Source organism: Ostrea edulis, chromosome 5 (genome assembly GCF_947568905.1).
Source record: "Ostrea edulis chromosome 5, xbOstEdul1.1, whole genome shotgun sequence".
Taxonomy (NCBI): domain Eukaryota; kingdom Metazoa; phylum Mollusca; class Bivalvia; order Ostreida; family Ostreidae; genus Ostrea; species Ostrea edulis.
The window spans coordinates 77389789-77402939 of record NC_079168.1 but is presented as its reverse complement, the minus strand read 5'-3'; the positions used below and the strand labels follow the sequence as shown (position 1 = coordinate 77402939).

At 36.2% G+C, this 13151-nt stretch overlaps 1 protein-coding gene and 1 long non-coding RNA gene across 2 annotated transcripts in view; one reads left to right on the top strand and one right to left on the bottom strand.

Moving 5' to 3' along the window:
- LOC125650811 (serine/arginine-rich splicing factor 4-like) overlaps positions 1–10427 on the top strand; it is a 15527-nt gene extending 5100 nt beyond the window's left edge. The window contains exons 4-8 of the mRNA XM_048879344.2: positions 2458–2580; positions 4785–4854; positions 6232–6305; positions 6724–6840; positions 9820–10427. Coding sequence (XP_048735301.1) covers positions 2458–2580; positions 4785–4854; positions 6232–6305; positions 6724–6840; positions 9820–10126 — 691 coding nt within the window. The 3' untranslated portion in view covers positions 10127–10427. The remainder of the gene's footprint in view (positions 1–2457; positions 2581–4784; positions 4855–6231; positions 6306–6723; positions 6841–9819) is intronic.
- On the bottom strand, positions 10425–11876 carry LOC125650819 (uncharacterized). The gene is made up of 2 exons (XR_007361134.2): positions 11785–11876; positions 10425–11356 (listed from the first exon to the last, which is right to left on the bottom strand). It is a non-coding gene; the product is annotated as an uncharacterized LOC125650819 (long non-coding RNA).
- Positions 11877–13151: the final 1275 nt, after the last annotated feature.

Sequence of the window (13151 nt, the reverse complement as noted above, 5' to 3'; positions counted from 1 at the left end):
TTAAAATGGGTTAAATTGAATTTCTTGTCCGCTTCAACTTTTCGCCTCAGAAATCCTATTAACTCCCTATCACAATGAAACATGCATTTCTTACCTTTACAAGGTGTAAATCCCACAGTAATTCAAGTTGGCTATTTTCGAAGCCATTGCAAACGGCCACCATTTCATATTTTACCTTCTCAACACTGAAGAGTTCCGATATACTACTTCATGATAATTTGTACTATGATTGAAAATACAGAACTTACTGGTTGACAATTACTTTGTATAAAGCATTTAAGCATAAAAATTAAAAGCAATAAAAAGAAAACTGTGTAATATTTAATCTATTTGAAGGCGTTCTAAACTATCGGAACTCTTCAGTGTTGAGAAGGTAAAATATGAAATGGTGGCCGTTTGCAATGGCTTCGAAAATAGCCAACTTGAATTACTGTGGGATTTACACCTTGTAAAGGTAAGAAATGCATGTTTCATTGTGATAGGGAGTTAATAGGATGTCTGAGGCGAAAAGTTGAAACGGACAAGAAATTCAATTTAACCCATTTTAATCGCAACAAGCGGCCGAAGTTCAGGCAAGATTTCCCGAATCACTTTATGTGACACTGGTCTGAGATTCGGAAGAGGCGTCAGTCCAAATATCCAGCCTCGACGAATCTCGCTGAGATTATGTGCACTGGAGCGACGCAAGATTTCCAGTCGCACGCGTTGACTGAATAAACAGATTTTGACTGCATAAACAAACAGGCGATAATGTGTCACTGACAAAGGATTTAAAATACAATTTATTGCAAAAAGGGATTTTCGCCACTTTCAATTTTTTTTCGCCATTTTTGAAAATAATTCGCCATTGGCGAAAATGGCGAAGCCCAGCTCGAGCACTGAAAGAGAGTGCATGATTTGTCTGTTTTTCCTTCCAGTTTTCGAGTCAGGCCCTTCTTATTTTTACAGAGTATTTGTATGGGTATGGAAGATGTGCATGTGGCAAGGATTTTAATGGGGCATGGACACAATTTGAGCTGAAAATTTTCAAATTTTATTTTTCCATTTTTATTCTTTACTAAAGTATTTCTAATGGTTAACCAAAATTTGGATATCAGTTGTTGAGTTACAAGTGAGATACAGCACTCACAATTATTTGTTATGTAAAGAATGCTCATGCCAAATTATTGTTTACATATAGATGGCTTAATAGAAAATAGCATGTTTAAAACAAAATAAGATGTGACAAACACTAGAAACTATATAATTGTGTTCAGAATTAACTTGTCAATGTGAAAAAAAATCTGCTTTAAACGAAACGTTTACTAGTATATTTAACCTACATAGCACGAGCTTTACATAAAGAATTGTGAGCTCTGTATCTCCCATGTACCTTGACAACTGATATTCAAATTTTTGCTAACCATTAGAAATACCTTAGTTAGCATTCTAAACATTAGAAGTGGGGAAAATAAAATTTTATAATTTCCAGCTCCAATCATGTCCACATCACTTGAATTTCAGGTTGTTGGACTTTGTCCATTTAGAGGAAATGTTATATTAAATAAAGGGCATGGTTTGTCCTTTTAACTCCTCTCACAGTTTAGAAGCTAGGGTCTTTGTAAATAACTTGGAAGATGTGCATAGTGCAAGGATTTTGATTCTTAACAATTTTTAATTTTCTTTGATGTTTAAAATATTTACAGGTTGTTGAACTTAGTCAAATTAGGGGAAATATTTTACAGTCAAATTAGGGGAAATATTTTACACTCAGAAATCTTGGTTCTTCTATCTACCTCTTGTCACAGTTTTTAAGCTAAGACCTTTTATTCATACAATGCAAAGAAAGTATGTCACAGTTTGATGATGGTTGATACTACCTGAAGCAGAGTTCTACAAAATATGGCTTAAGAAAAATACCCAATGTAAGCATTTTCGCTGGCGTATTATGTACCGTCTGCGGTACTCTAGTTATTTTCTGGCCGTGAAATAGTTAGGGCATATATCGTGTTAGTTACCCCTTTCTGTCACCCATTCATTATCTCTGCCACAGATGTATTAATTTAACAGAAATTTTGCGTATAGGTACATTATGAGAATAATCTGGTCAAGTTTTTACATGGTTCTGGTTAAATAATAATTTTTTTTTGACAGTTGCCTCTTAGAGTTAAAAATTTTTTTCAAACAACTCAGTTTCCATTCATTATATCAGTGATACATGAACATTTTGAATTAAAGTATAAGATATAAATACTGTACATTCTGAAAACCTGCTGGTTCTGGTCAGATACCTTGACAGAGTTTGGCCCTTGGGCTAAGTAAATTGTAAACAATTCATAGTTTCCATGGGCATTTTGATTTTGGATGTATCATTAAGATATGCAGGTCCAGATTTTATTTTCCAGTAGAGACATTCATGTCACTCTGACACATCTTGTTTTCATTTTATTTTGATTTTTTGTTGTTGTTTGTGTACAGAGTGTCTATTGAGCACGCTCGAGGCACCGTCCGTGGCGGGGGCGGTGGTGGTGGTGGTGGGTACCGGGGAGACAGTCACTACCGGGACAGCAGCTACAACAGGAAACCAATGTGGATTGACAAGTTAGTGATTACTAGTTTATAGTCTCTCTTCAGATTCGAGGATGTGGATGCTGGTTTAATCAGTCATACACATTCATTTTATCAGGTGCATGAGCAAAATTTAATCACATCATCAGTAGAAAAATGTTTGCAACTATTAAATCTATGTTCGTCTTGGATTTTTATCTCTTATTTTGTTGGCATTTTGATAAAATTCACAAAGTAATTAAAACTTGCATTTGATGATAAGATTGTGTCATTTTATGATGTGACAATCAATAGCTTTGTATCTTTTCACATTCGTTTAACTGCCTCAAACCTTAGTGTAATAACCAATGAAAATCGAGGGCTGAAATGATAACACTCCGCATCCTAGTAACCAATGAGAATCATGGGCTGAAGCGATAACACCCCCATCACGATTATTGTATTAAAAAAATTATGCCACAATCGGTCTTCACGAAAACATTTAAAACGTGCTGGCCAGTGAACATTCTGAATTCACTGGCCCACAACAAAAAATTTCATCTGGACCAGTTATTGTAGGAACTGTCAGAATGTCCTGACTGTTTTCGTAGACCATACGTTATGGATGAGTCACACAGACAACATTTGTAGCCAGAGAAATCTGGTGTGTCGTCCAGAAAAACTAATTCAAACAGAAGAAAACTTTATAAGCAGTGTTGGAATATGTTGAGTCATCGTGGGGTGTGGGACGATGATCGGTACAGCCGAGAACATTTGAAACTATGTTTGGCATTCACACATTGTCAGATACCAGGTATCCAACGATGGCAGTCAAATGTATACAAGAAAACTTAAAATAAAGAACAGTCTGCCTAATTTTTCAATGGCTAATTTATACATTAAAAAATTATCGAGCTTTAACGTGGTTGATTCATTAGATTTAATTATCAACATTGTGATTTATCCTGAATTAATCAATCTTACGAAAACATACAGGTAATGCAGGTAACACAGATAACATCCTGTGTATTTGGGACGGTATACACAAGCTAGCAGGGTATCCTTGGGCTGGGGGTTTCACACTTGCCTAGAATTAGCTCCACCCTGCACTTAACTTACCTGATGAAAACCAACCGGTTGAAAACTGCATAATTCAAGTTTTTAAAATATGCATTTGAAAGAGGAAATCAATTTTTAATTGTTGAAGGAAAGTGTAATTAAACCTCAGCCAGGTTTTCAGCAGTATGAGAGAAATTTAATTGTTCAGTTTAGTAAAATTCCAATTGTCATTAATATAGTGAACAGTGATAGCAATGTAACTTTGATCTGCCTGAGATCAGTCCATCCATCAGCAGTCTGAATAAAATAACACCTCTCACTTTGCTCAATATACGGACAATCACAGCGATTGTCCATATATCGAGCGAAGTGAGAGGTGATTTTAATCAGACTGATCCATCAGTTGTTACAACAATGAAGCTTGCTTCAATAAATACCACTTCGAATTCTTTTCTTAAAGCTGTATGAGCTGTAATCTCAGCAATATTTAGATGCAGATTTTATGCTGTTTATTATCCTATGTTCATCAGGAAGAGATTGCAATATTTTATGTTGCATGCTATAATGTTAACTTGCATTTATACAACCTCATGGTGTCTGTTTTATTGTGACGCAGTGGCGACATATAGGGATCACTATCCGTCGTCGTCGTCACAAAAAATTTCTGTCACAGTTTTCTCAAGAACCACATGGGGCAACTCCCTGATATTTGGCACAGAGTATCAGTGTGGCCAACTGTATTGTGTAAGACATTTTCGAATCTGTCGCTTATCAACTTCCTGTTTGCCGGGACTTAGAATTTTTTACAGCAAAAAAAAATAATTTACTTTTTCAACATTAGCAGGCGACACATGTCTTCCGGGGAAGACTTAATACTGCGTTTGAATTTGCCATCTCTCTGATTTTGCTTATTTCGGCAAGTATTTCAAAGATATCTTTGCTGTACTACTAAACTGTACCTATAACATTGAATCGAGCATTTGTATTGAACAATATTGATATTTCAGTGAATCATTTCAGTCCTACTCATAGCACCTAAAATTGACCTGTATGAAGTCCTTACATACAATCACAGCTTGCTTTAAAACAGCATTCTAAACAAAATGTTTCAAAATCTAATCATTTGAGAATGGCAAGAATGGCTTGATATTAAACTAACTTTGAGTAAGCTTGTTCCTGTATTTGATGATATCTTTCAGGTACGGCCCACCAACTAGAACAGATTATAGACTTATTGTGGAAAATCTCTCCTCACGAGTCAGTTGGCAGGTAAGAAAATCAGAACTTGAAGAGAATTCTTCACTTTCAGGAAAACCAGAATTCATTTACACCATTTCACTATCAGAGTTAAAACACGCCTCACTAAATCATTGGCCAAAATGTTTACTTTGAATATCAGTTAATGTTAATTAAATGAGATTTCAAAGTGTTAAATGGATACAAACGTAATTAAATCTTGCTAATTTCTCTCATAAGCTTGCGATGCTGTAGATGTCAGAGGCCTGATCAGACTGAGGGCTCTGATGAGGGGAGATAACTCCTTGATGAAAGTCCCCTGATGTTTCTGGCTGTGTCTCTCTGTGTTGATGTGACGAGGGGCGATGGGTTCTGGCTGTTTTCTATAGATGTAGACTGACAGCCAGTCTAGAGTGATGATTTCCGATGATAGATGTAGACTGAGATGATGAAGTAGATAAGCTGTTAAACCAGCAGCTTGTCTAAAGTGATGTGTTCCATGGACTGAGGAAATGTCAGAAGTAGATTGGCTGTTTATTATATGAACAGCCAGTCTCTCTTATGAACACGGGGAATGTATTTAAAATATCTCATGGTATCAAACAGTATCTCAGATGTGGTGTTTTCATACCGACAGTTTATACTAGTGATAAATTCTGATGATGAAAATTCTAGAATATGCAGTAGAAAAAATTCAGATTGGTATATGAAAGAATTTTTTTCCAAGGAATTATCTTTGCGAAGAGGAAATTGTTAACTTTTCAAAAAAAATCTTTCTTTTTTTAAATAAATTAAACTTGCAAGTTGAACACAAATTTTGAATATTGCAAAACATATTGTGTTGTACCAAGGTGTCTGGTTTCAGTTAAAAAAGAAAAGACAATTTATGTTTGAGGAATTTGGGGGAATATTGGTCAAATTCATAAAATTCATAGTCATTCTGGTAATGGGTCAGATATAGTGAAAATATTTTAACACCAAGTGAATTAAACTAAGCTTGAAATAAGAAGTTGGTTGACATGGTAAATCAGAAGTGTGTGATGACAGTTTCTGGCTGGTCTCAGATGTACTAGAGATGACAGCCAATCAGAGGGGTGCTAGATGTCACATGATCCATGGCTTTCAGATGTTGTCTTTCTAGAAAAATGTCACAGGAGGTAATTGATACAATGTCACTGTTTACATCTGTAAAACCAGCAACCGTAAGTTAAACTATTTGGTAAAATTACAACATGAAGAAAAAAAATTATTGTTCATTCTAATTCTTCAGAGCATGTGGTCATTAGTTAAATATGGGTTGCTGGTTTTGACAGGTTATGGTAGGTTGAACATTAGGTTCTAACTTTTTTCAATATAGTTGCCTGTCAGTATTATACATGTATTAAAGTTAGTTTTCTGTGTGTCTTAAAGGACCTCAAAGACTACATGAGACAAGCAGGGGAGATTACCTACGCTGATGCTCACAAACAGCACAAGAATGAGGGGTGAGTAGAGTAAGAATTCTATTTTATAAAGTATATGTCAATGGAATGTTTAGGGCTAGTGGAATTGTTGAAGAGCTGGTATTGTGACTAGGAATAAGAGTGGAATGTTTAGGGCTAGTGGAATTGTTGAAGAGCTGGTATTGTGACTAGGAATAAGAGTGGAATGTTTAGGGCTAGTGGAATTGTTGAAGAGCTGGTATTGTGACTTGGAACAAGATAAGCAGTGCACTGAATAACAAGCAAAGAAACTTTTTCGTGAGGTTCGTAATGTTTGACAAAACATTTAGGTTCTGATGATGTTTAGGTTAATCAAAGAGTTTAGAAATTTATTGTAGGACCTAGATCTAAGTAATTTTTTGTTTTCTCTTGCGTACAAACAAACTTGTAAAGTCATTGCTATTGTATCTGTCGGCTACAGGGTTGTGGAGTTTGCCACCTATTCGGATATGAAAAAGGCTATTGATAGATTGGATGGAACCGAGATTAATGGCAGAAAAATTCGGCTGGTTGAGGACAAACCCAAGAGAAGCAGAAGGTAGGCACTTTCTAGCACCTGGTAACTGTCATCTAGTCAAATTTGAATGTCTGCTTTAGGTGACTTTTTTTTTTACTATAGTGGGTCGTTTTGTAGATATTTACATTTATACATAAATGGGGCAGAAATGTTAACCCAAAAGTCACAATAAAGTTTGTTCCTTAAAATGTTGTTAGTTCTCTTCTTGTACTTAAAAATGTATATATTACTTGTCAAAGACCCAAGTTCTGCAGAAAGTACAGTAAATGCCAAAATTTTCTGACATAAATAGGACATTTGGTCCCATGTACCAGCAACTGTCATCATACTGTTTGTCTGACTGAGATAAGATTACAGGGATATAAGAACCAAAAAAAGAAAAGCAATCGTTTTCCAATGTTCACCCTCAACATTGCCATCAACAAATTTGTCATCTCTTTATCTATACAGTGATTCAAGTCCATTAAAATTTATATCATTGTCCACCAGAGTCTTCAGTATAACTGTAATTATTATCATTACTAATGACCCATCAGCCATTTGACCTTTGTCTTATTTTGTTCTGGATGTTGAGTAAATGCTTGATTCAGGTCATCACTAAAAAAAAAATTGTTTGATGAACTCCGACCCATATTTTTCAAGTCAAGTAGGTAAGTCGGTATTTTTAAAAAAAAAAATTTGAATGTCATGAAAATTGGATTCACAAATTTACTGATGTTTTCATTAAACACATAACACTCCAGACAGAATAGAGTTTAGAACATTCATTTTGTACACATTGTATATAATACACATAAATCTTCCAATGTCTCCTGAAATTTTCTCTGGACGTTTTGTATTCGTCACGGATGAGGACCTCTACAGTTGTTAATAGATAAATTAATACCCCTTTTTATTACCACCGAAATTCTTCTATTTGTGGTTTAACATTCATAATAGTAATCACTAAAACACTTTAATGTGATCCATGAATATCCAAGTGAATTGCATGATGACGGCAATTTACAATAAGTTTTAATATTGCCCAATATAATTTTAATTCCGACTTCCCCGCATCATTCAATTTGTTCTGACGATCATGTTCCATTCATGTGTCTCAGTTTAAGAGCAAAGTAAAAGTGCCTTTCACCTATTAAGTCATCATAACATTTAAATAATCCTGTATCAAAATGTTATGCGTGCTTTTTCAGAAATATAGACCATCAACTTGAACATAGACTCGTGGTCCGCCATAATTTTGGTGCGCTATCCCATGTGATTTTTTATTTAAGTAACATGGCTTTCAAACTTTTGTACACAAATACGATCAGGCCTCGACGGGGGAGTTCATAGCTTCTTGCTCTATCTTGTTGGTAGATAATGTGGTAATTTGGAGCAGGGATGCAGTATATTTGATCGTTCTTATAGAAAAGTGTTTGAAAAGTTTCCGGATTAACAAATGGTCATTATCAAAGTAAAAGTAGAACCAAGACGCCCAAAGGACATTTTGACAAAAAAAATTGTAAAACAACTAGTCCAAATTAAAAAAAAAATGGCATCAAGTTTAAAACTAATTCGAAGAATGGCTACTTTCCAGGGAACAAAAAAATTTTTTTTTATTTTCCAAGTGTGGAAAAAATGATTGGGTCGGGGCAAATTTCACGGGTCGGTCGGAGTACATCAAACAAATCATTTTTATTTTAAGCCTCATTAACATTCTATTCGTCGTTCAAAGGATTTTTAGAGTTGAAGACTCGATCTAATTGTCAGAACCATCACCAGACAGTTAATTGGACTTGCAGTGAGAGTGAAATGGACCGATCACAAACTTGTGGGGGTTTGTCTGGTGGCCTGATCATGAATTTGTGAGGGTTTGTCTGGTGGCCCAATGTCTTTATTTTTCACTGAACGTCTCAGTAAACAGACTTTGAAATGTATAGTATTAAGTTTATTAACAAATTAAGGACCCTTTAGGACTTGAACAATTTTAACAATAAGATTTATTATAAATACATTATACTATATACAGTATATTTTCTGAGTAAACTTCCACTTTGATCTGAAATTGGATCATGTAAACAAGATGCTCATGCAATATGAGAAGTAAAAGTATAATCTAGTATAAAAGGATGGTTTGATTACAGAGAGTACCAAAAGTATGATCTAGTATAAAAGGATGGTTTGATTACAGAGAGTACCAAAAGTACAGTATACTCTAGTATAAAAGGGTGGTTTCAGTACAGGGGGTACTAAAAGTATACTCTAGTATAAAAGGGTGGTTTCAGTACAGGGGGTACTAAAAGTATACTCTAGTATAAAAGGGTGGTTTCAGTACAGGGGGTACTAAAAGTATACTCTAGTATAAAAGGGTGGTTTCAGTACAGGGGGTACTAAAAGTATACTCTAGTATAAAAGGGTGGTTTCAGTACAGGGGGTACTAAAAGTATACTCTAGTATAAAAGGGTGGTTTCAGTACAGGGGGTACTAAAAGTATACTCTAGTATAAAAGGGTGGTTTCAGTACAGAGGGTACCAAAAGTATACATATTATTAGAAAGAGTGATGAGATCACTAAAATTGAATATCGCCAACAATTTATTCCATATCGGAGGTAATTATTTTTCCTGGGATTATAAAGTCGCGAAAAGTAGCTCTCGCTAAATATATCCCCATTTTTATGGGGAAAATCGCTAAATTTGTGCCTTCTTAAAAATTCCACTTGTATGGTACTTAGAGGGAATTAAATCTATCTGAATTAGTATGGTAATCAAATAGAAGAGAGGGGGGTTCTTGTGAATTAATGCAGATATTAATTACTGGGAATCTTCAGTGTGGCACACACAATGCTTCGCTGAAAAGCTAATGGGCGATTAGTACAGTGGGACATTACATGGCTAATTGCAATTGGTTATCTGAGTGTCAGATACAGTGGTATTGATTTGATCAATGAATGTGAAAAACCAGTGAGGATGTAAATCTTTTAACCCTACTGATAACTTACAGTGTCAATCTTTATTAACAGAGACTCAAGAAGCCGCTCTAGATCAAGGAGCAGGAGGAGGAGATCCAGGAGCCGTTCAAGAAGCCGATCCAGAAGTCGATCCCACAAGAGGAGGGCATCTTCAAGAAGCCGAAGTAGAAGCAAGTCTCGCAGCCAAAGTCGATCCAGGTCCAGATCTGGATCAAGGGACAGATCCAAGTCCAAATCAAGATCCAAGTCCAGGTCTAAGTCCAAATCAAGATCCAAGTCCAGGTCGCCCTCAAGGTCCAAATCAAGGTCAAAGTCCCCAGTCAAAGAGGATGAAGCGGAGGGAAGGGAGGAAAATTGAGCATCAATGCATTAACACTGCAGGGAGTGTGGGAAATATTGACATACTAATGGAGGAATTTTAGCATTTCATGTGTGAAGTGTTCCCAGGCTTTATATTCTGTAATGGCTGATCTTGTTTCCATTAGTGTTGGAAGCTGTTAACTTCCTGACATTTTCCACTCACTACTTTTAAAGAGGGTCATTGCTGTTATTAAAGCTTTTGTATATAGGTAACATTGCCATTGACACAAAAATCATCTCATTTAATGATTATGATTTTTTTTTTCAGACATGCAAAAATAAATTTTGTGAAAATATTACAGGATATTGTGTTATTTATTTTTATTTTCACATTGAAAGTACTTGCACAAACCAGGAGTTAAATTTTGACATATGCATTGAATAATAATGAAAACATTGAACGTAAATACTAATTCTTAGCAATTTAAGATGTAAACATTTGAAACTATGCTGTGGATTAAACAGATTTTAACAACAAGAGATGAGACGCAATATTTGGTGAGGCATGATATGTATTTCATACTCGGGTGTGAGGAGAGAAGCAAAGCTGCATTTTATCAACATGCATCCATTTTGTTGATTGTATCAGTTTCTGGAATTGTAGTTTTAATTGAAATTACACAATTGTGCAGAGTGCGTTCACTTGATAAGGGATGGAAAAACCATTCCTTATCCGAAAGATCTGTAGTCTGGTTGTAAATACGACTAAATGATCAGATTGATGGCACTGTAAATACACACTATTTCATTGTTTTCCAATACATTGAAACATCTTTGTAGATAGCTAGCGGGAATCTCCGCAAAACCAATACACTAAAGAAATTTAGTCGTAAGCAAGCCCTTCAGTGATTTTCTTTATTGGTACTGCACATGCATACAGTATTTCAGTTTTTAGGTGGGTTTTTTTTTTTTTTATGTACTCAAATTTCGGAAGTACATATTTTGATGAACAAGCACATGAATATTTCACCGCCGAGCATCTTAATGTTTAATGAATTTCTCCGTTTCCGGAGATGTGGAGTCGCTGGTACAGGCCTCAGTCTGGTGTACCGACCAGACCTCCATCTGGTCACAGATCGGCTCCACTTCTAACAAGTCCTCCGACAGTCGGGGCCACTTGACAACAATAGTTCGCGCCACCACTAAGAGGAAGACGATGAAAGCTATTACCAGCAACACACAGGCTGTGGCCACAATGTTCTCCTGCAAGGTTGTGTCACCACCCATCCTATTGAGAAAAACATTACCAAAACTGAAAAACGTCGACTTATTGGAACGCATTTCTGCATCTCCATGAAAAGCCATGCGACAGCAAATTAAAAGCGAAGATATCCGTGAATTCCGGCGGATGTATTTCAAATGCGTCTTTTCCGCCGAGAAATTCCTGGCTACGTCACCGTAGTTCTCTCTCTCTCTCTCTCAATTTGATTTAAATCTACTGTATTGAATAAAAAGGAAATCTCAAACAAACAAAAATTCAAACTCTCTCTGAAATAAATTTAATATAAAACTATTGAATAAAAGTGGAATCTCCGAAAGAAATTTTATTTCAAACTTTCTCTATCTCTCTCTCTCTCTGAAATAAATTTTATTTAAAAATGGGAATTTATTATTAGTGTACATCCTTCAGCGCTAATTGTATAGAAGATCACTTACCTCTGACGCGGTATTAAATCGCTCTTTATTCTCCCTTACTAGTTTGCTGACAAGTTGTTGCGCATCTACTGCCGATGAAAACTTGACTGTCTGTCATGTGGAAATAATTTGATTACGGGCCCCATATAATCGATACGCCTTTGTAGCAGAATGGGAATTTTGAGTGAAAGGATGCTTTGATTAGCAATGCCGTCCCCCATTTGGAGCATCAACATTGTTGAATTTGACATAGAAATCAACCACGACGTGAGGATGAGGGATAAATAAAGAGCAAAGAAATGAATGACGAAAATGATTCATATTACTTGACAGTTCAAATCCCGCAGATGACCACATTATCAGGCCCTCGGAACACACCGACTGTCAATCTCTCAGATTCTATTGATACTTAATCAAGAAACTGGGGATTTCAATATCGAGCATTATTCTGGGTCTTTAGTCGCAACTAGTTTAATGTACGTTTCAGCACTGTTTTTACCCCCCCCCCCCCCTCCTTTCTTTTAACAACCAAATAAATTATCACGAATTACAATTATTTCAAATTTTACCGAACCACATGTATAATGTTAGGAATTTTGTTACATGGCGATAATTAATTTTGGATCCAGCACCGGTGGATTTGTTGGATGGTAGATGTGGAAATTCTCCGTGTATCGGCAGAAGCGCGGATACTTCAAACGTGTCTTTAATATCAAAGATACCTAATATTGGAGGGCCAGTGGACAGAAGGGAAGAAAAAAACATCATCCACAGTACCTCAACACACTAGACATCCATATACATGTATGTGTGATCTACATGTATGTCTCTTGATTAAGACGCGGGTTGCATGCTTTATATAGAGAGAAAGAAACGGCAATAATTTTGAATTGCCCGTGCGGCCGCTAAACAAGGGTATACCGTATATCTGCTCAGCAGAGCGGATTGTAAACCCTTGGCTAGCGAATATGTCATTGTTCTCTATTCCAACAGAATTACGAGTTTTGTACAAAGTAAATAGCTCTTTACTTAACCTGTACAATATGACAAAATTTCTTGCACATCTCCGCATCCGATGAGAAGTCATTAGAGTGAGAAAGACCTGTCGTCAAACATGTTCTTTATAAATTCACAGGCACGTAGCATGTCTCGGGGGGGGGGGGGGGGGGCAAATCTCTTCACAATTCTGCACCCTCAATCTGCACATCGGGATTGTGGGAAGGGGGTCCGTCTATGGGCAAACATTCTTCTTTCACTACATAGCTTCGATTCATCATTTCAGTCTTACCACTAAATACTGCTACCAAGAAAAAAACGGGGGTGGTGGTATTTCGTCTTGGATATGAAAGAACTGGCATATAGAAATAACGACAATCCCCCTCAGACCG